The 23,760-nt window shown below is 42.4% G+C and overlaps 2 protein-coding genes across 6 annotated transcripts; one reads left to right on the plus strand and one right to left on the minus strand.

Moving 5' to 3' along the window:
* Positions 1 to 164: 164 nt before the first annotated feature.
* Positions 165 to 14,320, plus strand: cramp1 (cramped chromatin regulator homolog 1). 2 transcript variants are annotated; one of them, XM_026376449.1, is made up of 20 exons: positions 165 to 281; positions 2,087 to 2,457; positions 4,124 to 4,326; positions 4,431 to 4,584; positions 4,937 to 5,020; positions 5,211 to 5,259; positions 5,416 to 5,501; positions 6,088 to 6,211; positions 6,603 to 6,684; positions 6,785 to 7,738; positions 8,149 to 8,326; positions 8,433 to 8,605; positions 8,684 to 8,758; positions 9,093 to 9,174; positions 9,338 to 9,448; positions 9,848 to 10,005; positions 10,678 to 10,864; positions 11,081 to 11,254; positions 11,881 to 12,026; positions 12,437 to 14,320. In XM_026376449.1, exons 2-20 carry the CDS (start codon positions 2,088 to 2,090, stop codon positions 12,548 to 12,550), a joined length of 3,504 nt encoding a protein of 1,167 aa, XP_026232234.1. In that variant the 5' UTR covers positions 165 to 281; position 2,087; the 3' UTR covers positions 12,551 to 14,320. The 2 variants fall into 2 exon arrangements, with proteins under 2 accessions (XP_026232234.1, XP_026232148.1); XM_026376363.1 differs by lacking the exon at positions 165 to 281 and adding an exon at positions 1,541 to 1,704.
* Positions 11,909 to 22,391, minus strand: dhrs7b (dehydrogenase/reductase (SDR family) member 7B). 4 transcript variants are annotated; one of them, XM_026376654.1, is made up of 8 exons: positions 22,306 to 22,391; positions 21,441 to 21,612; positions 21,209 to 21,327; positions 20,616 to 20,826; positions 20,341 to 20,433; positions 20,081 to 20,233; positions 16,013 to 16,236; positions 11,909 to 12,041 (listed from the first exon to the last, which is right to left on the minus strand). In XM_026376654.1, the coding sequence occupies exons 2-7, from the start codon at positions 21,592 to 21,594 to the stop codon at positions 16,031 to 16,033; spliced, it is 936 nt and encodes a 311-aa protein (XP_026232439.1). In that variant the 5' UTR covers positions 21,595 to 21,612; positions 22,306 to 22,391; the 3' UTR covers positions 11,909 to 12,041; positions 16,013 to 16,030. The 4 variants fall into 4 exon arrangements, with proteins under 4 accessions (XP_026232439.1, XP_026232366.1, XP_026232512.1 ...); XM_026376581.1 differs by having other exon boundaries at positions 21,441 to 21,615; XM_026376727.1 differs by lacking the exon at positions 22,306 to 22,391 and adding an exon at positions 21,732 to 22,285.
* Positions 22,392 to 23,760: the final 1,369 nt, after the last annotated feature.

Genomic DNA, 23,760 nt, shown 5'->3' on the forward strand with positions numbered 1-23,760 from the left:
CGTTAAAAACATATATCGGAAAACTTAAACGGCATGACAGGAAGAGAATGGCTATTGGTCCTTCGCAGAGTCTCTCGCACTAGTAATTGGCGAGCCGAGCTGTCATTCACGTTTTAACGGTCGGACTCGCAGATTTTTAACCAATCAATGGCTTTGTTTTCCAGTTGAGTGGGCGTGCCAAAAGAACTGTCATCGGCGGCAACAGGCTGGAGGACTGCCGTCAGCTAGAAATGCTAACCTGTGTGTCGATTGGGAATACAACCAACAGGCTTTCACTTCAGGTAAAACCCAAACTTTGATATTGCTACATGTCTAGTAAAGCGTTTGACGTTCCGCATAAAATAAGCCTTGTGCTAAAAGCGGTTTGTGTAACATTATGGCTTTTTTGACTGTCAAAGCGTTGACGTTAGCTAGCCAACAACTGCAGCCATGCTAGGTAGCACGTTATGTATTGAAGGGCTCTTGTATAAATGTAATTCAGCTTACTACAACAAAGTTAACAGCAGCTTTTAGTGTAACTAAGTTTAAAATGTACTATATGTCACTTCTTCTGTAATGACAACCTTGAAGACAAATGGCAGCTACGTGGTCAAACCACTACAATCACTATTCTGCTATGACTGTAATATTGCAAAGGGAATAGGTAGTGTAAAGCTGCAGACCAGATATTAGTGTGTTGCTGTTATTTCAAATTACACTAATATGAAGTGAAATTGAGACAGGGTATAGGTTAAGTTAAACCAGAGTTTCATCTTTGCATCCATAGTGCGATAACGTTAAGTTTTAAGGTTGAAGGAGCACAAGTAAATCTCAACTTGCTATCTTAACTACAGCTTCTAGCTGTCACAGCTTTTGGATCATTTGTGCTTTTTGATTTTTGTGGCTGATTGAAGTTGTCTGGGAGGTCAGATGACACCAATTACAGATTTAAAACCTGTGCCTTTTTGGAGAAAGATGGATATTGCTTGTCATCCCTAGAGCCCAAGCTACTAGTGTTCACTTAGTATTTGTTTTGCTTTTTCTTGCTGTCATTCATCTGCGCTCTTTAACCTCTTGATTATTGGGATTCAATTAACAATTTAGTGGAACACTAAAGAGTAAACACCCCATTATCAATTCTGTGATGTGCACATGGTAATGCAGTATTTTACACATGTAACACACCACTTTGATGTGCAGCTTTGACATAAAGCCTGCTCCTGATGTTGATGGTTGTTTTAATGTTTGTATGAGACAGTTGTGGTGTTGGCATGTTAAATCACAAAGCCTTACAGTTGTAGGATGTATATGAAAATAAATAGTTTTGCAGACATAATTTCTGTAGGCGACGGTGACGTAGTGACAAGCAAAGTCCTCTCGCACACGGCTTATTAAAAGTATCTTTGCTCGTCAGTTCACCTGAGCTCAACAGAGATGTGTCATTTAAAATCTACATTGCACACAGTGGATTTCTCACTTGTGTTATGGGTTTAATAGTTTTATTTCTTGTTGCAAAGAAGCATTGAGTAATGTCGCTGATAGAAAACAGTTGAACTGCGCAGAGAGTTCAGCTCAGTCGAAGCAGGAGCAAGGAGAGGGCAGAAAGCGGAGAGATCGCTCTGGGTTTTATTATGCTCAATTTGATCAGAATTAGCCAGTATAACCTGTCGGACCCATGGTGAAGAGAAAGAAGACGTCGCCTACTACCGAAGAAGATGAGAATGGGTACAATTTTCTTTGAAATTACCACTTTATTTAGAGGTCGAATGCACCGAGGAGCTTTCGTTGTCGTTTCTGCAGGGCGCTAAACTGAAAAGCGCTCGCATTTGAATTTAGTTGAAATTCAACCCCAAATTATGCTCATCAGAGCCGAAAGACACTTGGTCAAACACCGCCGTCAGCTACTCAACTATTTTGGCTGTTAAATACAATTTATCTCATCTGATTAAATGGATATATTTGGTGTTGTTTTGTCGGGACTGGAGAAGGGATTTGAAACAAACAGCGGCGGCCATGTTGAGAGACAGTGAACGTCGTCTTTAGAAGTTCATTTTTCACACCGTTTTGCTCCTAATGTGACAAAATTTCCCTGAATGTGTTTTGGCAGCATGACGCCGGGCTCCAGGGAGGGGATCGGTGTCGATGGGAGGAGGAATCCGTCCAGAAAGCCCGAAGGTTGCGACGAGGAGGAGAGCGGAGAGCAGGCGAGCGAGGAGCGCAGTACAAAGGGAGACGACGGAGTGGAAATTCTTAATCCATCAGCCACGGGTCTCAGCCCCGGTTCAGCCTCGGTCCTGCCTGCCTCTCCGCCGAACCGAACCGGGCTCGGCTCGACCCAGCCGACCTCAGCGGAGCCCGTCCCTCCGTGTCAGGACCAGCATCATTTTCTCCGATCAAGCGTTCGCCCTCCGAGTAAACGTATCCGGAAGGATTCAATCGGCTCAACCATCAATGGACATGGCGGGGCAAAATCGAAAGGTACTGTTTGTGTCCAGCTGAGGGAAGAGTGTGTGTAGGTGGGATTAGCAGGGGGTCCCCACTCAGTTTTCACACTGTCAGTGGATCCTTAGTTAGTTTATTTGTGATGGCTGTTTTTGTGGCTGCATGCTCCCTCTGTGCCTCCGTGCAGGGCTGTTGTAGGCTGGGCAGGTTTCTGGCTGCTCCAACCTCAGTTGCAACACCATCCTGACATTTCTGTGAAAAGGTAGAGAGTCGCAAACCGGAACTTAAATTTCAATAAGCATGTCACCTGCCTATGTTTAGTCGCAATGTCTGGGAAACTTGCCGTTTTAGCTTTAAAAACGGTAGAATAAATCACAGGCTGAAGATGAGACCACACCAGGACAGGAAAGCAGCATCGTTACACAGAGATGTGCTCAAGTTTTTGGTTGTTTTGTTTTTAAAAGAGAGAACCCTCTTCATTCAATTCATTCACCCATTCAAAGAGGCAGCATTTTGTTTTGACATTTCTTAAATTGGACATATGTTAGTTTAATTCACACATGTCACAACAAACAACAGTACTAAAACACATCCCTTCTCATTTTAACAAACCACTGTGCTTTTTCTGGCAGTTTAGTGTTTTTCATTTGCCAAAAAAAAAAAAAAATCTGGCTGATGCTCTGTTCTGTAGCAGTCGTGATTTAAGCTATGAAATGCTGCAGCAGCTGGACTAAAGGCTCTGAAGCTTTTTAAAACACAGACGGATTGCCTTGTTGATTACTAATCACAAATATTGAAAGTTGGCACATGACACAAATGAGACATCAACTTCTTGGTCTGCCACCAATTTCACAAAAAAGGTGGGGCAGCAGGGTGAAGCAAGAGTATTACTATCCAGTGTAATTTGATGACATGAAACCTGTATGTTCCCTACTGGAAGATTGTGTATTTCCTTTTTTGTTTGAGTACAATTACACTTCCCTGCCATGACAGTGTGTCTGTTTTTAATTTCTTGTTAAAGCTTGCTTCATAATTCAATTGACAGGAGTAAATATTTATAGTATGCTGTTGAATTATTGGGCTTTGAGAGTATTTAAAGAAAAGGATTTTTCTATAGTCTGTGTTTAGATTGCCCAGGTTTTGACCAGTTGACCATGTTTTTGCCCTACTTATTTTGATGTGAAGCTATATTGGTGCACATCTATTTTGAAAGAGACACATCTAGGTTAGTTCCTTTAAGCCACAGACACATTTGCATTTGTAAATGAACACACAGTTTGGCTGGAAATAACAGTTACCTTAACGCAGTGCTACAACACCAACTGCCCCTGTATTTGTGTTAATGCCTCCTGGCATTGTGCTGTGTGCTGGAGCCCACCAAGAGCTGGTTTTGGACCTGTGTCCTGTAGACCTGGCCCTACAGACTGGCTGCTTTTCCTGCTTCTTTGCCAAAGCTGAACCACAGACGAGTAAGCTCAGCTGGTTGTGTGCTGTAATGGTAGTGGGTGGCTATGTGTGCATGTATTTTACATCTCCCCAAACCACACACCTTAAAACTACAATTGTACTTTTCCTCCCATCCCATGAAAAACACCCAGGGCGGTCTACCAAACATTCGGCTCCATCCTGGCATTTAAGTTGTGTTTTTCCTCTGAATATTTGACTCCTGGGTTTGTTGACTTCTTGTCTCTCTGTGTCACAGGGGCAGAAAATGTCTCTTCCTCACAAGGGGCAGTGGGACAGTCAGGGCCTGTGGCTGGCTCCACAGCGGCCGTGTCTAAGTCTTCCAAGGGCCAAGGGTGTGCTGAGAAAGAGGAGCAAGCTGGTAACCAGAAAAGGGCTCGTCGGCAGTGGGAGTCTTGGAGCGCAGAAGACAAAAACAGCTTCTTTGAGGGACTCTACGAGGTAAAGGGAAACAAGTTATCTTTACCACATAGTTTACAGCAAATCAGCATGTGTTGCACAAACTATTAAAGCCATCTTTTCACATGGTTTTCTTTCCTATCCAGCATGGGAAGGATTTTGAGGCTATCCAGAACAACATTGCAATGAAGTACAAGAAGAGAGGCAAGCCAGCCAACATGGTGAAGAACAAGGAGCAGGTCCGACACTTTTACTACCGTACCTGGCACAAGATCTCCAAACACATTGACTTTGCCAATGGTGAGCAGCTCCTGTTTTTAATGTTTTGCTCCCCTGTTTACATAAATGAGGGGGCGAAAAAATTAAAAACACTTCCTAATAAAAGATATCAATATTTTGGATTGCTTTATATTGTACAAGTGTAAGTGGCCAGTGAGCATATGTGTTAAAGCTGTCATGGCAGACGTATGTTTTCTGGTGGTTTAAACTTGTTTATGTAGCTGGGAGAGTCCAAACCCATATGGTAAAGAATGTCACGAGATAAACCCTTTCCCCTGCAAAAAGCCCTGAGTGTCGCTGTTGTTTTATCTGTACGTACCATACACACGCCTTTTGCACAGCAGTGTTGTGACTTGTGCTCCTCTTTTCTCAGTATACTCCAGAGTGCTGAAGAAATCCTCTCAAGAACTGTACGGTCTAATCTGCTATGCTGAGCTCCGCAAAAAAGTTGGAGGGTGTAAGTGAAGGCTATACACATGTATGAATGCATGTCCTTTTAAAAAGTTGTTTGTGAATGTTTTCCTGATGTTAGTTTGGGACACAAGGGATGTAATTAAACGCTACATGCTCCCAGTCATGGGGGAATGGCTGCTCCTGAAGGACAATGTCGTAATCGTCTCTCTGGTTTTGTGTTTTGTCTTTGACAGTAATGGATGATAAGAACGTGGCAAAGCTAAATGAACTCATCCAGCAGGGGTAAGTTGGTAGTACAACTCGTAATTGCATAGCAGGGTCAGATAATTTTCTATTTGTGTTGAAAACAAAAACACAGATGCATGAGACACTGAACCAGCAGGAACACTTAAACCTAACTGACTTAATCCCTTTCTGCTGTTTTTTCTTTGTGACCAGGGCGACGACTGTGCGCTCCAAAGGGAGGAATTTACGAATCAAAGCACCCATGTGCCGTGCACTGAAGAAACTTTGCGACCCGGACGGTGAGTATGTGCGTGCACACACAGACGACCAGCACATACTACACGTACAAAATAAACAAACATCAGTGCTGAAAATACAGTCCGCGGTGATGGCGAGGCACCGGGATTGTGGGGGTGTGGTATTTTGTTAAAAACAATGACAGCGTGTGGGCTAGTGCCGTTTCCACGGTAACTGTGGGAGCAAAGTGAGGAGGAGGAGGAGGAGGGAGATGATGGAGACAACTGGTCTCACCGGCTGTCATCCACCACTCTGTGTCATAATCCATTCACAAAGTCAAAGAAATGGAAAATCTGAATTGAAACTTCAGTAAGTTTTAGTAGAAGTTTATGGCAGACCCCTGATTCTGGTTTTTGTTTTCTCCTTTGAGCCTCAGAGTTTGGTTAGAGTCTTTTGTTTGCCTGTAAATGCAGGAAGTATCAAGTTTGCCTGAGGTGTACTTTTCAACATTTGCACCATCATAGTGGTTCAGTAATTTTGTTTTACAGAAGTGGCATTTCTATCTGCTTAGTTTTAATAGTTTTGACTGCGTACTGCTCTTCAACGATATCTCAGCTTGTCTCATCAAGTCTCTATGTGTTTTTGCAGGAGTGAGTGATGAGGAGGACCAGAAGCCTGTGCGTCTGCCCCTGAAAGTGGCAGTGGAGCTCCAACCACGCAGTAACCACTCCTGGGCCCGCGTTCAGAGTCTGGCCCACAACCCTCGGCTCAGGTCAGGCAAAGCCAGTAACTGAAGTTTGAGGGGAGTTAATTACCAGAGTAAAACTTTTCAAAAGCAGCGTTTACATGTATTTCATCACTGCACGAGTATCAGTTCTCAGCAATTTAACAATTTTAAGTTCCAGAACATTTCCACTTTCCTGTTTGTCTGAGTTTATTATCAGGTCGTAACCCTGTTTCAGAGACTCCTTTCTTTTTGAAAGCACAAAGACATCTGGCATTTGACTTTGTAATGCAGGAAAAGCTCAAATTTAGTCTGTGTTGACGTTGTAAGTGCTGTTTGTTTAAAGTATAAAAACTAACTTATTCAGCTCAGTGTTATTCAGAACATCTTGCTCAGCAACTTGTAAATTAACATCTTTCACTCTTTGTGTCCAATCCAGAATGGTGGTGGAGCTGCACAGGAAAGTCTCCAGCCTCATCGAATACCTGAAACAGAAGTGGGCGTACCATGACCAGCGTATAGTATCCTTTTAACATATCACTGCTTCTTGGAGCAGACAAAGTTTACAGAAATACACAGGAACAGGTACATTTTATTCAGTCCTTAACCCTTACGCTTTAGCTTAAGAGCCTCATGGAGAGGGAGGCTCTGGAAGGTGGGCAGTCCAGCACAGCTTCTCCCAGCAAATCCCAGCCAGAGGAGCTGTTTCTTTTCCCCGCCGAGAGCAGCACCTTGACGACATTGCCTGGTGTGGCCCGTGTGGTTCATTCCAAGGCGTCCTGCACGGTACACTGGCTGGAGAGTGGCAAAACCCGGCCCAACGCAAAGGAATTGCCAGCTGCCCAGATTCTGGGCATACACACGGCTCCACCACCTCGGACTGGCGCCAAATCTGGACGGGGAAACGCTACAGCACCTGCTGGTGGTGCATTATTGACTGGATTGGGTGAAACTCGTCGAACTGAGCCAATTAACCCAGAACCTTCATTAGACAGTTCTGCAAAGGTGGAGGAGAAAAGACCTGTTTCTGTTTCAAATCCTGCTTCTTGTCAGCAGACGACTGTTCCCAGAGAGGAGGGAACTGGGCTTGGACCTTCTGATGGAGGCAAGACCTGTACTGGTGTGGAGGCCAGTGGTGGATTAGCACCAGCAGTGACCAAAACTACGGACAAGTTGTGTAGTAGTGTGGAGAGCTCATCGGAGCAGTGGAAAGAGGAACAAAACACCAATACCTCTTCCCCAGAGGCCAACCAGACTCCTCCTTCCAAACCTCTGGTGATAGAAGAGGGAGTGTTGCAGGGTTCTGCAGCATCAGTCAAAGAACGGACTGTGGAGCAGATCAGAGAGGAGGGCTGGAGCCCCCGTGACGCGGAGAATGTTACACTGGCCGAACTCTACCTGATGCTTGGGAAGCCAGGTAAGCTGCAGCTGGAGTATGAGTGGCAGCCTGGGGCAGCTCCTTCCAGCAACCAGGAAAATGGACAAACTTTGGCACAACCCAAGACCAACAGGACCCAGCGGGTTCTGCGCTGCCTGCTCAAGCTGGTCTCCACAGAGGTTAATCCTAAACCTTTGGTAGGTATCAACTATGACTTCTCATTGTGTCGTGGCTGCTTTTCAGATAACATTTTGTTTTGCAAACAAAATGTGTGTAAACATTAAATAAGTTAAACGGATCATATGGTGCGCATAAGGTAGAAAACTAGGATTGTGTACAGAATGCAACTTTAAATAGATGTTTGAAAGTGGTCCTCATTTGCCACACTGCATATTCATGCATACTCACCAAACTGCATTGCTAAGCGTACCAATTGACAACAAATCCTCCACAGAGAAATAAAGGGTAGATTGGTACAATGTGGGCTGACTTTCACACTGAAAATTGGCCGTGAGCTGCCTGTGGTACCGTTTCAAACTGCGGTTAAGAATCATTTAGAACTGTACATGTGGAGCAGATGGTGATATTAATGTGTCTCCTCCTCCAGGCTCCAGAGCTGTGCTCCACGGCCACGTCACCACTCAAGGCCCAACAGGAAGAACCAAATCAGGCCGTCACACCTCCAGGAAAAGGTCTCGTAGCAGGTGTTCGCAGCCCCAGCTGCGGACGGCAGCAGGCATCTGTCCGAGGCGCCAGGTTACACCTGGGAAACTGTGGAACCTCAGGTATCCGCTCAGAGCACTAATATAATCTAGCTGCTTGTTTGCTGTGAAATCATTTGACTTGGGTTTGGTCTGAATAAACTTATTGGTTATTCTGAAATCTTTTAAGGTGGACGCAACCTTCCCCGCTCTCTGCTGGGGTCGACGGCGAGCGGCGATTCAGAGGGCGGTGTATTCGCAGTGCCCACCACGATCCCCCCCAACAGTTCACGACACAACAGAATGTTCTCCCCCAACAAGGAAGCCGAGCTCGCCTTTAGACAGCAGCTTGACTCCATCAGTGTAAGACAATAATAGAGCATCATTATTTACAATCCTCGACTGATTAAGTGTTAATACTCTTCTTTTTTTTCTTTGTAGATGCAGTCAGATCTTTTCCTTTCCAGACAGAGAAAACCTCGGAACAGGCAACTTCGGAAACCACTTGTAGTTCAGGTAAGAAAGGTGGTTTTAGTTTGTCCTCTTCTTTAAAGAGTGGTATTTTAGTGTTTTTGTTGGCATAGGCAGCCACAGCAGCTTCTACATTTTATTACATTTAATTAGTATAACTCTAATATCTCTGATTATAGTAGTTTTTTTTCCAGTAGCACTACGAGGTTTTTATGATTGTTCTCAATAAAGACATGAAATATCAGAATGTTTTTTGTGTTACTATTTTAGGCACATTATATTTGTTAATACTCTTGACTTTGATGAAGATCAGATCACATTTCTTTTACATGTTTCTCGGTCATGATGGGTTAGAAAGTTGCTTCTGTCTTGTCCACAGCGAACACTGCTACCTCGAACGACAGGAGACACTCCTCAGCACGTCTGCTCCTTCTCCATCCTCTCCAACTCCTCTGCCACAGGTACGCTTCAGACATCAGGATCCTACTGTTCATGATCTTGTCAGTGTATGGAAATGTTTAGTGCTGTAGGGAAATTACTGCACTTGCTAATATACATAAATGTAATTTCTCTTTTTCAACATGAACTTTATTTTTCTCTCTCACTTCCTTTTTCTTTCTTCAGGAACTGGCTCCTTCCGGCCAATCCATACTCGTCTGGCTCCTTCTCCTCGCCCCCTCATTTCCAAAGCTTCCTCTGCTGCACCCAGCTCTGCAGTGGCGAGCCAGCTCTCCAGTACGTACTGATCCCACTAATCAATCTAATTTCCTGTTTTTTAGGCTTTATTAAGGTTTTTATTTCTCCTTTAAAGGCGGATAATTTTATTACTCAAAGAGGAACTGCAGCCACAACTAAAAAAATAACACTTACCATCATCGTCACATTGGCCACCAACAGTATTCTTACAAGCATTTGGTTATTTTTTTTTTTTAAATACAAGACACTGTTCCCTGGTTTCACATCCAAAACTGAGTCATGGTTTCAAAAACTGATTAACTCTCTGAGAGGAAGACCTTGTTTTTCCCCCATTGTGCCAGCTTCAGTTTTTATATTCCAAAGGTGTCTCTGCTACTTATCGGGTATGTGCAGCTGTGACAAATCCTTTGTGTCTTTCTATTGTTCATACTCTTTCAGGTGCCATTGACCTGGCTGCTAAGTCTGCAGGCATCATCCCTGGCAGTCCCTGTCGAGAGCTGGATTCTCCCGCTGTTGATAACGATGCCCTGCTCCCTACCGCACCCCTAGTCGATGCTGAACCAGACTCTGAGCTGCTCCAACAAAATGCCTCAGAGGTCAGAAGCAACGCAAACACACACAAATGCACAAAATAAAACAAACACCTTTATTTCACTACCTATCACTATCGAAAAGTTATACCTTCTTTGGTCTCCTCTATGCTTTCACTGTTATGCAAAATGGCCACTGCATTAAACTGAGACCTGCCTTTCCTCATACTCTAGTCAAGCAGTGCAACTATTCATACCATTCTTAAAACTCCTCCAATGGTACGACACCCAAATCTGATTTTTGGGTACAAACTAAATCTTTTGTTCTTCTCATTATATCTGCATTTCTTCCATAAGTGTCCTAGATCTAATTAATATTCAGGGACTGGCTCAGACTCCTGTCAGTACAGTCAGATTAGAATTAATGTGGTTTTATTGCACATCATGCATCGTTATCATTTACTCATGGTCTAATTAAAATAAACACAAAGGAAAGCAACAGCAGTGACAACAGGTTAATGGAGAATCATCACCGTCATGCGGTGCCTTAATTGAAAGAAGTAGTAACGTGCCTGTGGAGGAAGAAACTAGATTTGTTTTGAATCAAAATCATAATTACTTAATGTGTATTGTGTTAATTATTATAACTAACACTAAAAGTATTTCTGAAGCTTTATTGAGGACAGAGGGAGGTCGCTGCATCCACATCCTGTTATATATTCAACTTGTTCTTCACAGAATGGTGTGCATCCACCTTCTCCTGGAGTGACCAGTGGTGGAGACTCGCTCCTCTCTCCACCCAGCGTAGCCTCGCTTCTAGACATCTCTCTACCTGGCCCCCCTGAAGAGACTCTAGCCCCTGGAGAACCTCAAACACACATCAGTGACTCCATCATCGAGCTCGCCATCAACTCTGCCCATTATGGTGCGTACACATAACGTGTTTTTATACTGTCTAATGACATTTAAGCTAAAACGTTATATCAGTATATTTATTTCTGGGAACCCACAGTGAAGACATGTTTACACGTTTGGCATTTACACTAATCGTTTTAAGCGTAGGACATGAAAGCACGTCAGATGTCGTGAATCCCAACTACTGAGCCATCTGACTTATTGAACATCGTGTATGTTCTATCAGCTGCAGGTGAGGAGGCTGCACTCTCTCCAGCCAAGCTGAGCAACAGCGACGGCTCCAAACTGCTGGCCTCGTCTCCCTCAGTCAGCCCATCTCGAGGCTGGATCCCATCGCCCAGCCACGACCCCCAGTGGTATCCCAGCGACTCATCAGACTCCACACTGGGCTGCCTCCTCTGTAAGTACTTTTATCTCTTATATACAGTCAAGCAGATACTATTTTGTATCTTTTGGAAAATGGAAATCAAAGTTAAATGCTTTAATTAAAAGTTTAATCACTGTCATTGAACACTAGAATCAGCTCAAGTGATACGATCAGGTTTTTTCTGATGTATTGAACACAGAGCTGCTAACACACCAGTTTAAATACATCTCAGACTAATAACATGTTTTTATTTCATGTAGTTGAAATTTACACAAAACACAATCTGCAGGCATGAAAACAGCTTTGTTTCCATTCGTCATGTACCCTCAACATTTATTCCGTCCAGGGTGCATTAATTTTTCACCAAGATCTTGTATTGATGAGTCGGACACTGCACAAAGTCTTCTCCAGCACATCCCAAAGATTCTTAATGGGGTTCAGGCCTGGACCACATGACCTTCTTCCATTGGATAGTTGTTAACCCAGTTTTAGTAGTTTCATCTATCTCCTTAGATGTTTTCTTTGCTTGATTCGTGTCAATAGTTTGAACATCTTTTCCACGACATCTTTTCTTCAGACAGAGTTTTTTTTTTTTTTTTTTTTTTTTTTTTTTTTTGGACGGGCAGTGTATCATTAATGTTCCTCTTTTCTCCTTCCAGCCAGCATGGTGACTCCTGATAAGGGCAGGCGGACCACCCTAACCCCCTCTGGCCCCTCGAGTGGCACAGCTTTGCTTGGTCCTAGCCTCCTGGACTGCAACTCCCATGATTCCTTCCAGTCCCGCGGCCTTCCCGATGTGGCAGAGGTAAGCTGCACTTGACTGTAAGGGTAGAAAAGAGTAAAAACAATGCATTGCTGACTTTGAAGACTGAGACCTTAGTGGAGCAGAAGATTCCTGAGGATCAACTGGTTAAAGACGTCTTCAGTATCACAGTAACTCAGTGACAGCTGGAAAAAAGGAACTGTTCATAACATTTTCAAAATGTAAAAACAAAACCAAATTTGTAGCCGTAAATGTGTTTTGTACTGAGGCAGGAATTTAAGTGCTAGTTTATGAATCATCAGGTTTTTAAGTTGAATTCAGTGATCGTTAAATGATCCCATGGTACACAGGAAAATTTAAAAGTTAACTCTTAATAGCTGCTGCATGTTAATTAACTGGACATGTTGCCACAAACAGATAGTTGTGTGACTGTTCACTGGTTGTGTCTGCAGATGGACTCTCAGCTCGCCTGTATGATGAGTGAGAGCAGCGTGGACTACATCGCTCGCTTTAACGACCTGGCTCAGGAGCTCGCCGTGACTGAGCCCTCCATCCCACCTCCCTGAGGAAGACAGGACCTGCCCCCACTGACCTACAGCCGTGTGGAGTTGATACGTCTATCCTCCTGGATAGTGGGGAAACGCCTGCCCCCCACCCCCCCAAAAAGCCATCGTCCCTGCCCTTTTTGTAAAAGTGCAATAATAACAGTGAACCTAGACCACTGTTCAAAACGTGTTGGTTCCACTGAACTGTTCTTTAAGGTGAAATGCCCTTTAAAAAAAACACTTTAGAAAAACAAATGCGTTTACAAAACACAACCTCATGTACAGGAAAAATACTATGCCATATCTAAACAAAATATTTTCATTGATCTTTTATGTCTTTTCCTGCTCTTTGTGTGTGTATGTATGTGTGTTTGTTTGTCTTCTCGTCTCTCAGATCGACCCCCAAAATGTGTAAATCTGCCAAAATGTGCAGTTCAGATCCCAGCAGGTGGTAAATAGTTGCTGTATAAGGATTTAGAAAGTTAAATGTGACCAGATATTTCATACAGTCTCCTGTTTTGTTTCAATTTCAAAAGTGGAACAAGGCACAGCTGCTGCCCTCCATTTCACGTTCTCCTCATCTTCATCAGTTCAGGTTTAATTGGTTGCGTTTTTGAAACATAACCTGCCGCGTGTGTTTGGAATCAGGTTTTTACAGCCGTGTGCAAAATGGCAGCTTTTTGTTGGTTGACTTCATTTGGCAGCAGGAATGTTTTGTGCTGAAATCATATCGCAATCCAACGCCATTCGCTTCATGACGTTTTCAGAGATTTACGGCTTGAAACAGCCTTTAGGTTGGTTTGTTGATGCTTTATCAGAATGCAAAGAAATACCAACTTCATTTTTCAGCTGAATCATCATATTTCAGTTGCTGTTTCTTATTTTACGTTAATATAGCCAAACATTTATTTTGGGTCTAATTCACAAAACAACTACAGTGAAGGTAACACTGTTCTGTTTGTGTCATACAGTCCATATCAGGAAAAGGTTGACTAAAGTTTAAAATGTCTTCTAAGAGACCCCACTCTGTTTAAAGCCCATGAGCAGTAGTATTGTAATGAAATCGAACACTAAAGCCAGAGTTGACACTCGCCTTTAATCACTAGTGAAACGCTCTGATTGGTTGTTTAAAACATTAATTCTCTTTTAATAAGTACTAATGCAGAACACTATTGGTAATGTCAACATAACTGGCTTCTAAACACCATCCCTTTAACCTCTGCGATAACGTTGAAGGTAAATGGATGAGTTTAAATATTTTCTCTAACTGTTTACAGAGAATACACACGTACCATGTGAATAATCATCAATATGCAGTATTGTAAACAACTCGATAAGCTCTTGTTGTCCTACAGATGGGATTTAAAGTGTTTGTCTCTTTGATGCAGACCCGAGGGTTTTGGCTCTACAATGCAAAAGATCTTGATACTGATTCATTTGTGAAAAGCGTCTGGAAAAAAAGGTTTCATCTTCTCACACTAGATAAACGACGGGGATGAATCCTAGGAACGAATAAACAGCAGGTTTCGTCTTTGAATCTGGCACGTTTTTGTTTTTTTCTTTCCTCCTGTTGAAGGATTTATTTGTACAAATGTCAATTCCAGTATTTACTGCGCTTTTGTAACATAATGTAAATTGTTATTTGGACTATTTATTGTTAACATTTCAGAAAGTGTTTTCTGTTTAATTTAATATTAAGAGAACATCTAAAAAAGGAAGAATCTGTTGTTTAAAATCTTCAGTTTGTAAAAGGTGTTTTTATTCTGTGTATAAAGATGGTTATAAAATCAGCCTGTTGCTTCTTGTCTTACGTTCTTTCTGGTGAAACTCATTCACCACTCATTTGTTCATGTAAACGAAGCGTGTGGTCTTTGGGTTATTACCAGCAATTAGTTCTCTCAGGCTGAATCTCTGACTGCACTGATTAAAAGATAAAACCTATCAAAGCATTACAACTTTTTTAATTAGTTAAACAGGAATAGAAAGCAGGGTTGTGATGTTCTCGTCTGGACTGGACAAAGTGATGAAACACAGAAAACTGCTCAACTTCAACAGGAAATCTAACAGCAGTTTTTTTTTTTTTTTGGACGGAGATAAGCAGTGTTTCCTTCCTCTATGTATTTACAACACTTTGTTTTAATAATCCCCTTCAGCGTTCACTGGTCACTATATGTTACAGATGACCCAGAAACATCAGGCGCTGCACCCCAACTGAGACAACGTGGCTGAAGAAATGTTTTTTTTAACCTTTGTGTTTTATAGTAAACTAACTGAAACAGTTTTTTCCTTTGCACAAACAACATATAATCACTTCAGGAAATGGTCACACACTTCGCACATTTTACTAAGTTGTAAATGTGTTTTTGAGTTGATGAAAATCTCACAATGAGTTCAGAAAGTGTGAGAAGTGTAAAAAGTAATTATCAATAGAGCAACAGTACTAGGATACATCTGCTTAATACATCTACCTCTGCTGTACTTATATAGTCAGGAAGCAGGATTCTGTTCATAAAGGCCTTTAAGATCTACAAAATATACTTTAATTAAAGTGATGGGGACAAAACACAGTTTTCCCTCTGCAAAAATATGTGATGCCAGTAAAAGGCTACAACCATGAATCACACGTTTTGGTACAAATTATCCCTCCGTTGCCTTTACTACACGTTTCTACCTTCATTTTGGAAAATATGCACTTGAGTTGATTAACTCTGAGTGCTGAAGCCTCGTATTAGCTTTAGATACATATTTGAATACATTTGTGCTCAGAAAAACTGAACTAGCTTCAGGAAAAGAACTTTCAGGGTTCATACTTGCACTGATCATTTAATGTGTGACAATCCACATGTATATTTAAAAAGGGAGAGTCAATAGAAAGAGTCAGTAAATTAATTCATTTTTTTAGTGTATTCCATTGGTTATTTAGCAGACTTTTTAGATATACTAAGATGCAGCTTGGTATTTACAGTAAATGTATTAAATATAACCTGTAGCCTGATGAAATCAACAGGAAACACACAACCACATAACCTTTGAATACTCTGATTCAGTAATAAGGATTTTGATGAAGCTGAAAAACATTAAAAGTCAAGGTTTTATACATAATATTCATTAGACAGATACGTGTATTATACATGTAAAGATTCACACTGATTTATATTTTTAATTTTACATTTCAGTGCAGGTTAAGTGATTAACACCTGACACTTTTCCACAGTCAAGTGTAGATATTTTATTTTTTATTTTTATTCTGAGCCTATGAATTGAACAGTGCTCTGGTAGATAGATACTTGTAAACACTGATCCTGAAGACAACTCAGTTCAAGTGGCACAGCACAGCTTTAGTGACCTGCTCAGCTGCAGATCAGTTGGACCTGTTGGTTTTTAGTTGCTTTCAGATTCTCCTAACACTGCAAACAGTGTTGCTGAAAAGGTGCAACTCGTCTCTGTTTGGCCTCCAAAACCATCAGAGCCACTGGTTCTCACCTGCAGCTGCATCAGCTCTCACTCGTCCTTCATCTTCTGCTCCTTTCGAGCACGAGACGCCATGAGTTTGAAGAAAAGTGAAGGCCACAGTGTGCGGAGGTAAATGGCCACGGAGGGAGCAGGTCCAGCCAAAACCACATCTTTGCTCCTGTGACGGACAGCCCTCAGAACCGCATAGGCCACATCCCTGGGGTCCCAACCCATAGCTGTGGTTTTATCCAAAACTGAAAAGAGTGAAGCAAGAAAGGGTCAGCAGTTCAACAGCTAAACTAAACTGGTGAGCTACTAGGATGTTATTCCTCTTGTTTTAATTTTTTATTTTATCCTTCTTCTTCTTCTTCTTTCGGCTTTTCCCATCAGGGGTCGCCACAGCGAATCATCCTTTTCCACCTAAATCTTTCATGAACATCTTCTACCCTAACATTAGCCAACCTCATGTCCTCTGTTAAGACATCCATATATCTCCTCTTTGGTCGTCCTCTTGTCCTCCTGCCTGGCAGCTCCATCTCCAACATCCTTCTACCAATATACTCACTATCCCTCCTCTGAACATGTCCGAACCATCTCAGTCTGGCCTCTCTGACTTTGTCGCTAACACAGGCAACGTGAGCCGTCCCTCTGATGTACTCGTTCCTTATTCTGTCTAAACTGGTCACTCCTAAGGAGAACCTCAACATCTTCATCTCTGCTACCTCCATCTCAGCCTCTTGTCTCTGTCTCACTGCTACCGTCTCTAACCCATAGAGCAGAGCTGGTCTCACCACTGTCTTGTACACCTTTCCTTTGAGTCTTGCTGACACTCTTTTGTCACACAACACTCCTGACACTTTCCTCCACCCGCTCCAACCTGCCTGCACTCTCCTCTTCATCTCTTTTCCACACTCTCCATCACACTGGACTGTTGACCCCAAGTACTTAAACTCCTGTACCTTCTTCACCTCAGCCCCCTGTAACCTAACATTTCTACCCTGATCCCTCTCGTTCAGACACATGTATTCTGTCTTACTACGACTGACCTTCATGCCTCTTCTTTCCAGAGCAAACCTCCACCTCTCCAGCTGTTCCTCTACCTGCTCTCTACTCTCACTGCAAATCACAATGTCATCCGCAAACATCATTGTCCAGGGAGATTCCTGTCTGACCTCATCAGTCAGCCTGTCCATCAGCATAGCAAACAAGAAGGGACTCAAAGCTGATCCTTGGTGTAGTCCCACCTCCACCTTGAACTCCTCTGTCTGACCTACAGCACATCTCACCACCGTCATCCTTCTCTCATACATGTCCTGAACTAGTCTGACGTACTTCTCTGCCACTCCCGACGATCTCATACAGTACCACAGCTCCTCCCTCGGCACCCTGTCATACGCCTTCTCTAAATCTACAAAGACACAATGCAGCTCCTTCTGACCATCTCTGTACTTTTCCATCAACATTCTCAAAGCAAAAATGGCATCAGTGGTGCTCTTACGGGGCATGAAACCATACTGCTGCTCACAAATCTCCACCTTCTTCCTAAGCCTGGCTTCCACTACTGTTTCCCACAGCTTCATTGTGTGACTCATCAACTTTATTCCTCTGTAGTTGCTGCAGTTCTGCGTGTCACCCTTGTTCTTAAAGATCGGAACCAGAACGCTTCTCCTCCATTCCTCAGGCATCTTCTCACTCTCTAGAATCCTATTGAACAAACTGGTTAGAAACTCCACTGCTGTCTCTCCTAAGCACTTCCACACCTCCACAGGTACGTCATCAGGACCAACAGCCTTTCCACTCTTCATCCTTTTCAGAGCCTTCCTAACCTCATCCTTTCCAATCTCCGCTATTTCCTGCTCCACAACATCCACATCTTCCTCCCTTCTTTCCCTGTCATTTTCCTCATTCATCAGCTCCTCAAAATACTCCTTCCATCTTTTCTGCACACTCTCCTGGGTTGTTAGCACCTTTCCATCTCTGTTCTTAATCACCCTTACCTTTTGCACATCCTTCCCATCTCTATCTCTCTGTCTGGCTAGCCTGTACAAGTCCTTCTCTCCTTCCTTTGTGTCTAACCTGTCATACAGCTCATCGTAAGCTTTCTGTTTGGCCTTTGCCACCTCCCTCTTCACTCTACGCTGCGCTTCCTTGTACTCCTGTCTACTTTCCTCAGTCCTTTCTACATCCCACTTCCTTCTAGCTAACCTCTTCCTCTGGACACATTCCTGTACTTCCTCATTCCACCACCAAGTGTCTTTACCTTCTTTCCTCTTTCCAGATGACACACCTAGCACCTTCCTACCTGTTTCCCTGATAACCTCTGCTGTAGTTTCCCAGTCATCTAGAAGCTCCTCCTGACCACCAAGAACCTGTCTCAACTTCTGTCTGAATTCCTCACAAGTTTCTTCATTCTTTAACTTCCACCACTTGGTCTTCTTTTCTGTCTTCCCTCTCTTCTTCTTCCTGACCTCCAGAGTCATCTTACACACCACCATGCGGTGCTGTCTGGCTACACTCTCTCCTACCACCACTTTGCAGTCACTAACCTCTCTCGAATGACCTCGTCTACATAGGATGTAGTCCACCTGTGTACTCCTACCTCCACTTCTGTATGTCACTCTATGTTCCTCTCTCTTCTGGAAGTAAGTGTTGACTACAGCCATTTCCATCCTCTTAGCAAAGTCCACCACCATCTGTCCTTCCAGATTCCTTTCCTTCACACCAAACCTGCCCATCACCTCCTCATCACCTCTGTTGCCCTCACCAACATGCCCATTGAAGTCTGCTCCAACAACTAGTCTCTCTCCTCTGGGGATACTCTCTATGACCTCATCAAACTCACTCCAGAATCTCTCCTTCTCTTCTAACTCACAGCCAACCTGTGGCGCATACCCACTGACTACATTCATCATCACCCCTTCAATTTCTAGCTTTAGGCTCATCACCCTGTCTGAGACTCTTTTCACCTCTAGAACACTGTTTACAAACTCCCCCTTCAAGATCACTCCTACCCCGTTTCTCTTCCTATCCACACCATGGTAGAACAGTTTGTATCCTCCTTCAATACTACGTGCCTTGCTTCCCTTCCACCTTGTCTCCTGCACACACAGAACATCTACCTTCCTTCTCTCCATCATGTCTGCCAGCTCTCTGCCTTTCCCTGTCATCGTGCCAACGTTAAGAGTCCCTATTCTCAGATCTATGTTCCTGCCTTTCCCCTTCTCTCTCTGACCACGAACCCTTCTGCCTCCCCTCTTTCTTCGACCAACAGTAGTCAAATTTCCACCGGCACCCTGTAGGTTAACAGCATCGGTGGCGGTCGTTGTTAACCCGGGCCTCGACCGATCCGGTATGAAAGTCTTGTGAATGATTCGCATGGTTATTTTGGCCATTTTTACGCCGGATGCCCTTCTTGACGCAACCCTCTCTATTTATCCGGGCTTGGGACCGGCACAGAAATCACTGGCTTGCAACCCCTGTGGCTAGATTTTTTTATTTTATCCTTCTGTTTTATTAAATTTTATATTTGTATCTGACAAAGTGGAATTACAGCTTTAATTTCCTTAAATTAAAGCGTACTTACTCGTGTGTTAGTACTGGAGGTGCTGGATCAAAAATTTTAAGGTTATAATCTTAGATTCTAATCTAAGATTAGATTGAAAGTGTAACTGAGAAAAAAACAACATCTGAAACAGACGAGATTCTGTAGTGAAGACGAACCAACATGTCGGACTTTCTAAAACTACAGAAACATATATATTGTTGTTGGTGTTGCAGAGGGGTATCAGATTTTGATTGACTTTATTTTAAACAAGGCAAACCTTTAAACTCTACCTGTATACCAATCCTGATTTGTTTACACACATCAGTTGTTGTTCGTTGCAGTAAAAAAACGTTTGCCCCTCCCGACTTCCTCTACAGCTGCATATTTATCACATGGATCCATCTTCCATCCAGGGACAATCAGATTATTATGATTCATACACATTCACTGTTCATGTACTGTTCTTTGGTTGTGTAAAGCTGCTTTGTGACAATGTCAATTGTAAAAAGCGCTCTACAAATAAAATTGAATTGAATTGAATTAAATCTTCTCACCTCCATGCTTTGAGCCGTCCCCTGTGACAGCATTCACCGACAGGTTGGTTCGGATGTAGCCAGGACTGATGACGGTCACTGGAATCCCAAAGCGATCGATCTCTGCCCGTAAACAGTCGAAGTAGGCCTGGGTGGCGTGCTTGGATGCTGCATCTGGCTCACGGTGTGGACAAACAAGAGCAAGCTGCTTTATTTAATTTCAACCAATACACTGAAAACTCAAGTTTTTTTTTTTTATCAAATAAGTAAAACCAACTTACAAGCTGATCTGTAAGGAATGGCTAACTTCCCCTGGACACTGCTGATGACAACGATGTGGCCACTTCGCCGGCAAACCATGGAGGGCAGGAGAGCTGTGAACAGAGGAGAGAGAACCACGCGGATAGAGAAATCACTGACTAATCTAACACACTGTGTAGGTCCCCATAAACCTTCTTTCCTGGGAAATCTGAAAATGTTTATAAAAAGCTCCAACATGTCTTTTTATCAGTGTCACCAAAACAAACAAGAATTACAGATATAAAATTACACCGACCTTGGGTTAGAGCAATGGGCCCAAAGTAATTTGTTTCCATAACATCTCTTTGTACTGAAAGGTGGGTATCCAGTATGTTGCCACGGTAACTGATTCCAGCATTATTGATGAGAATGTCCACTTGTCCGTAGCATTTCAGGATATCCGCTGCAGCTCGTTCTACTGTGTCTGTGTCAGCCAGGTCGAAGATAACAGTGCTGGGACTGTGAGTCTGATGGTGCGACAAAAAAAAAAATCTATCACACGTCTGCATCATTATTCAAGCTGTTTCTCATCAGTTTGTAATCCTTACATAGTGTGAAATGCTAAGTTAAACTGGATGTCTTTTCATGTAGATTTATATCAGGCTCTCAGAATAGAACAGGAGATGAAAACTAAATAAGATGAAAAGCCCTTTTTAATTTTTAGATAGTTTGTTTCTGTATTATGCCAAAGAAGTGGTCCGTCCCACATGAGATTATAGATTCTCCAGTTATCTCTCTGAATGTGATTTGAAATGTGGCCGTAGCTGATGATAAACCACAAATCAAAGAATGTATGGGAAATACACGGAAATATTCATGGTCCAGTTGTTTGAATTACAGTGTGCACACCTGGCAGTGTGTGTTGGTTGCACTTCCTGTGAGCTCCTGGACCACCTGCTGCAGACGGGCTGCATCTCGTCCACACAGGACAAGGCGTGCACCTGCAGCGTGGAAGACCCGTGCACACTCTACAACACAAAGAACACATGTATTATTCAGGGTGTATACCAAAGCACCTGGCACATTATCGCACATATACACTACATGCCAGCTGAAGTGAGAAAGAAACAACCGGGCCGACCTTTCCCGAGTCCAGAGCTGGCGCCTGTAATGACCACAACAGCATCCTGCAGAGCGGCTCCTGGTCTGAGACGCACAAGCATCCGATAGAGCAAAAAGATCGCTGCACTTCCCAAAACCAGAGGCAGCATTCCTCCTCCCATGAAACGCTCCATGGCTGACAACCACCCTGCCTGCTACCACCAGAAACAAGATTTAAAAAGAGAGGTTTATTAGTTTAAAAAGATTAATATTTGATATTTACCAGCAAATAACAAATCAGCATCAACTTCATAAGACCATATTAAATTACGGTGTGAAAACATCCACAGGCTGTTATCCTGACGTGTGTGTTCTCTGAGCTCCAACAGCCTGGTACCAAACCTCCATACGGTGGATGTTTTAATGTCCAAATGATTCAGTTAAGCCAGTTAAGTGTGGACATGTAGGTAAAATGACAAAAGCAAGTGAAAAATATACAGAGAAAGGTGATTATTTAGTAAAGGTATACTCCAATGTACCATAACAGATACAAGCTTTGATATAATAGAGGTCCATCCTCCATAATCTCAATACATACTGCTATTTTTTATTGGAAAAACAGTAGCAGAGTTGTAATTTTTATTTTTTGATCATATTTTTAATTTCTAACCACAATTACTCGGCCTAGAATTATACAGTTAAACGGTTTTCAGAGTTAAATAACAGCATATTTAGTTATATTGAGTTGGCTCAACGTTAAACTAGTTAAGCAGTTGGCTAATGACAGAGCTGTGAGGCTAAGCTAATGTTAGCTAACATCCACAATGTGACAAACCACTGATTCATAAATAAATGTTTTTTTTGTTGGAATCGCTCATCTGAGCTGTTGTTTAGTTGTAACTTACAGAACACAAGCGAGATTCGGTGACAGACGGGCAGCTCCCGGTGGACTGACAGCGGAACCAGACACCGGAACCGGACTGAGCTTCGCTAACGGCTAACGGCAGCTCGCCGCGGGGAATCATGGGAGTTGCAGTCTTCCTGGGTCAGTAGCCCCGACAGAGGATGCACAGGAAACACATGGGCTCATGTGTAGCTTCGCTCAGATATTAATTATTCATATTCATTAGTAAACTTTTAACACTTTTAACACTACAATTACTCCAGCTACAGGTATCACGTCACAATCTTTACTCAAGCTGAAGTACTACACAGGTGAATGCTTTTAAATGTGCTAAGTACAAAACTACAAGTACTCCACTGAGAAAACTATGTATTTAAAAATATTGAATATGATATTGTTGATAACTAGTATAGAGTCCTAAGAAGGGATCCAAAGAATAATTATAATTTCTCAGTTATTTGGTATGAAAAAAAAAGTGCATCTGCAAATTAACTAGTAATTAAAACCATTGGATAAATGGACTAAACCATACAATATTTGCCTCTTTTAATTGGAGCAGATATAAAAACAATCAAAAGGAATTGTAGATTAGAATAATAATGTGATGAAGTACCTCAAGATTGTAATTAAGTGCACTACTTGAGTAAATGTGCTAACTCACCACCTCTATGGTTATCTGTTATTTTTAATCAGAGATCTGTTTTTACTCAGACATTAAATAATATTTTTTTAAATTTCTTTGTCAGAAAAGAAAATAACTTAAGCATCCATAATTCAATATTGTAAAAAAATTAAAAGTGGAAACTTCCAGTAAGGGTAAATACATTTTATAGCCACTGTAGTAGATGGATGTTGTTACATAGCTGTTACCTGGAAATATTTTCCATCATTGCATTAACATGTTTACAGTATAACTAATGTAACTGAGGTCATGTGGACATCTTTTATTGCATTGACTGGAATGTGAACTAGATTTGATAAAGGTGCTATGTGAATGAGGTGTGTTCATGAGTATAAATTGTGTATTTTGAAGAACATCACATTATTTTCACACATGGATTGACCAACACAGAGTCCAGACCTGAACCCCACTGAGAATCTTTGGGATGTGCTGGAGAAGACGTAGTGCAGCGTCCGACTCTCCCATCATCCGTACAAGATCTTGGAGAAAGGTTAATGCAACTCTGGACGAGAATAAATGTGACGTTGCAGAAGCTTTTCAAAACGATGCCATGGTGAATGTGAGCCGTGGTCCAACGAAATATTAGAGTCTATGTTTTATTGTAAGAGGTGTGAGGTCTGTAATCCTCGGACTGTGTAATGTGATTTCTTAAAAGTAGTGGGAAACAAATTTAGACTAACTGGAGAAGTGTCTTGTTTTTACCATGATTACCAGTAGAGGGATACCAACCTGTCATGTAGTGTCTAATTAAATAGGATTTCTATGATGACAGGG

Source organism: Anabas testudineus, chromosome 8, assembly GCF_900324465.2.
Source record: "Anabas testudineus chromosome 8, fAnaTes1.2, whole genome shotgun sequence".
Lineage (NCBI taxonomy): Eukaryota > Metazoa > Chordata > Actinopteri > Anabantiformes > Anabantidae > Anabas > Anabas testudineus.

Coding starts and splice junctions, on each gene's coding strand:
- cramp1 (XM_026376363.1), top strand. CDS start 1,655: ATGGTGAAGAGAAAGAAGACGTCGCCTACTACCGAAGAAGATGAGAAT. Junction 1,705..2,086: donor ACCGAAGAAGATGAGAATGG/GTACAATTTTCT, acceptor GTGTTTTGGCAG/CATGACGCCGGGCTCCAGGG. Junction 5,021..5,210: donor CCGCAAAAAAGTTGGAGGGT/GTAAGTGAAGGC, acceptor TGTCTTTGACAG/TAATGGATGATAAGAACGTG.
- dhrs7b (XM_026376654.1), bottom strand. CDS start 21,594: ATGGAGCGTTTCATGGGAGGAGGAATGCTGCCTCTGGTTTTGGGAAGT. Junction 20,827..21,208: donor CAACCAACACACACTGCCAG/GTGTGCACACTG, acceptor TCGCACCATCAG/ACTCACAGTCCCAGCACTGT. Junction 20,434..20,615: donor GCCCATTGCTCTAACCCAAG/GTCGGTGTAATT, acceptor CTCTGTTCACAG/CTCTCCTGCCCTCCATGGTT.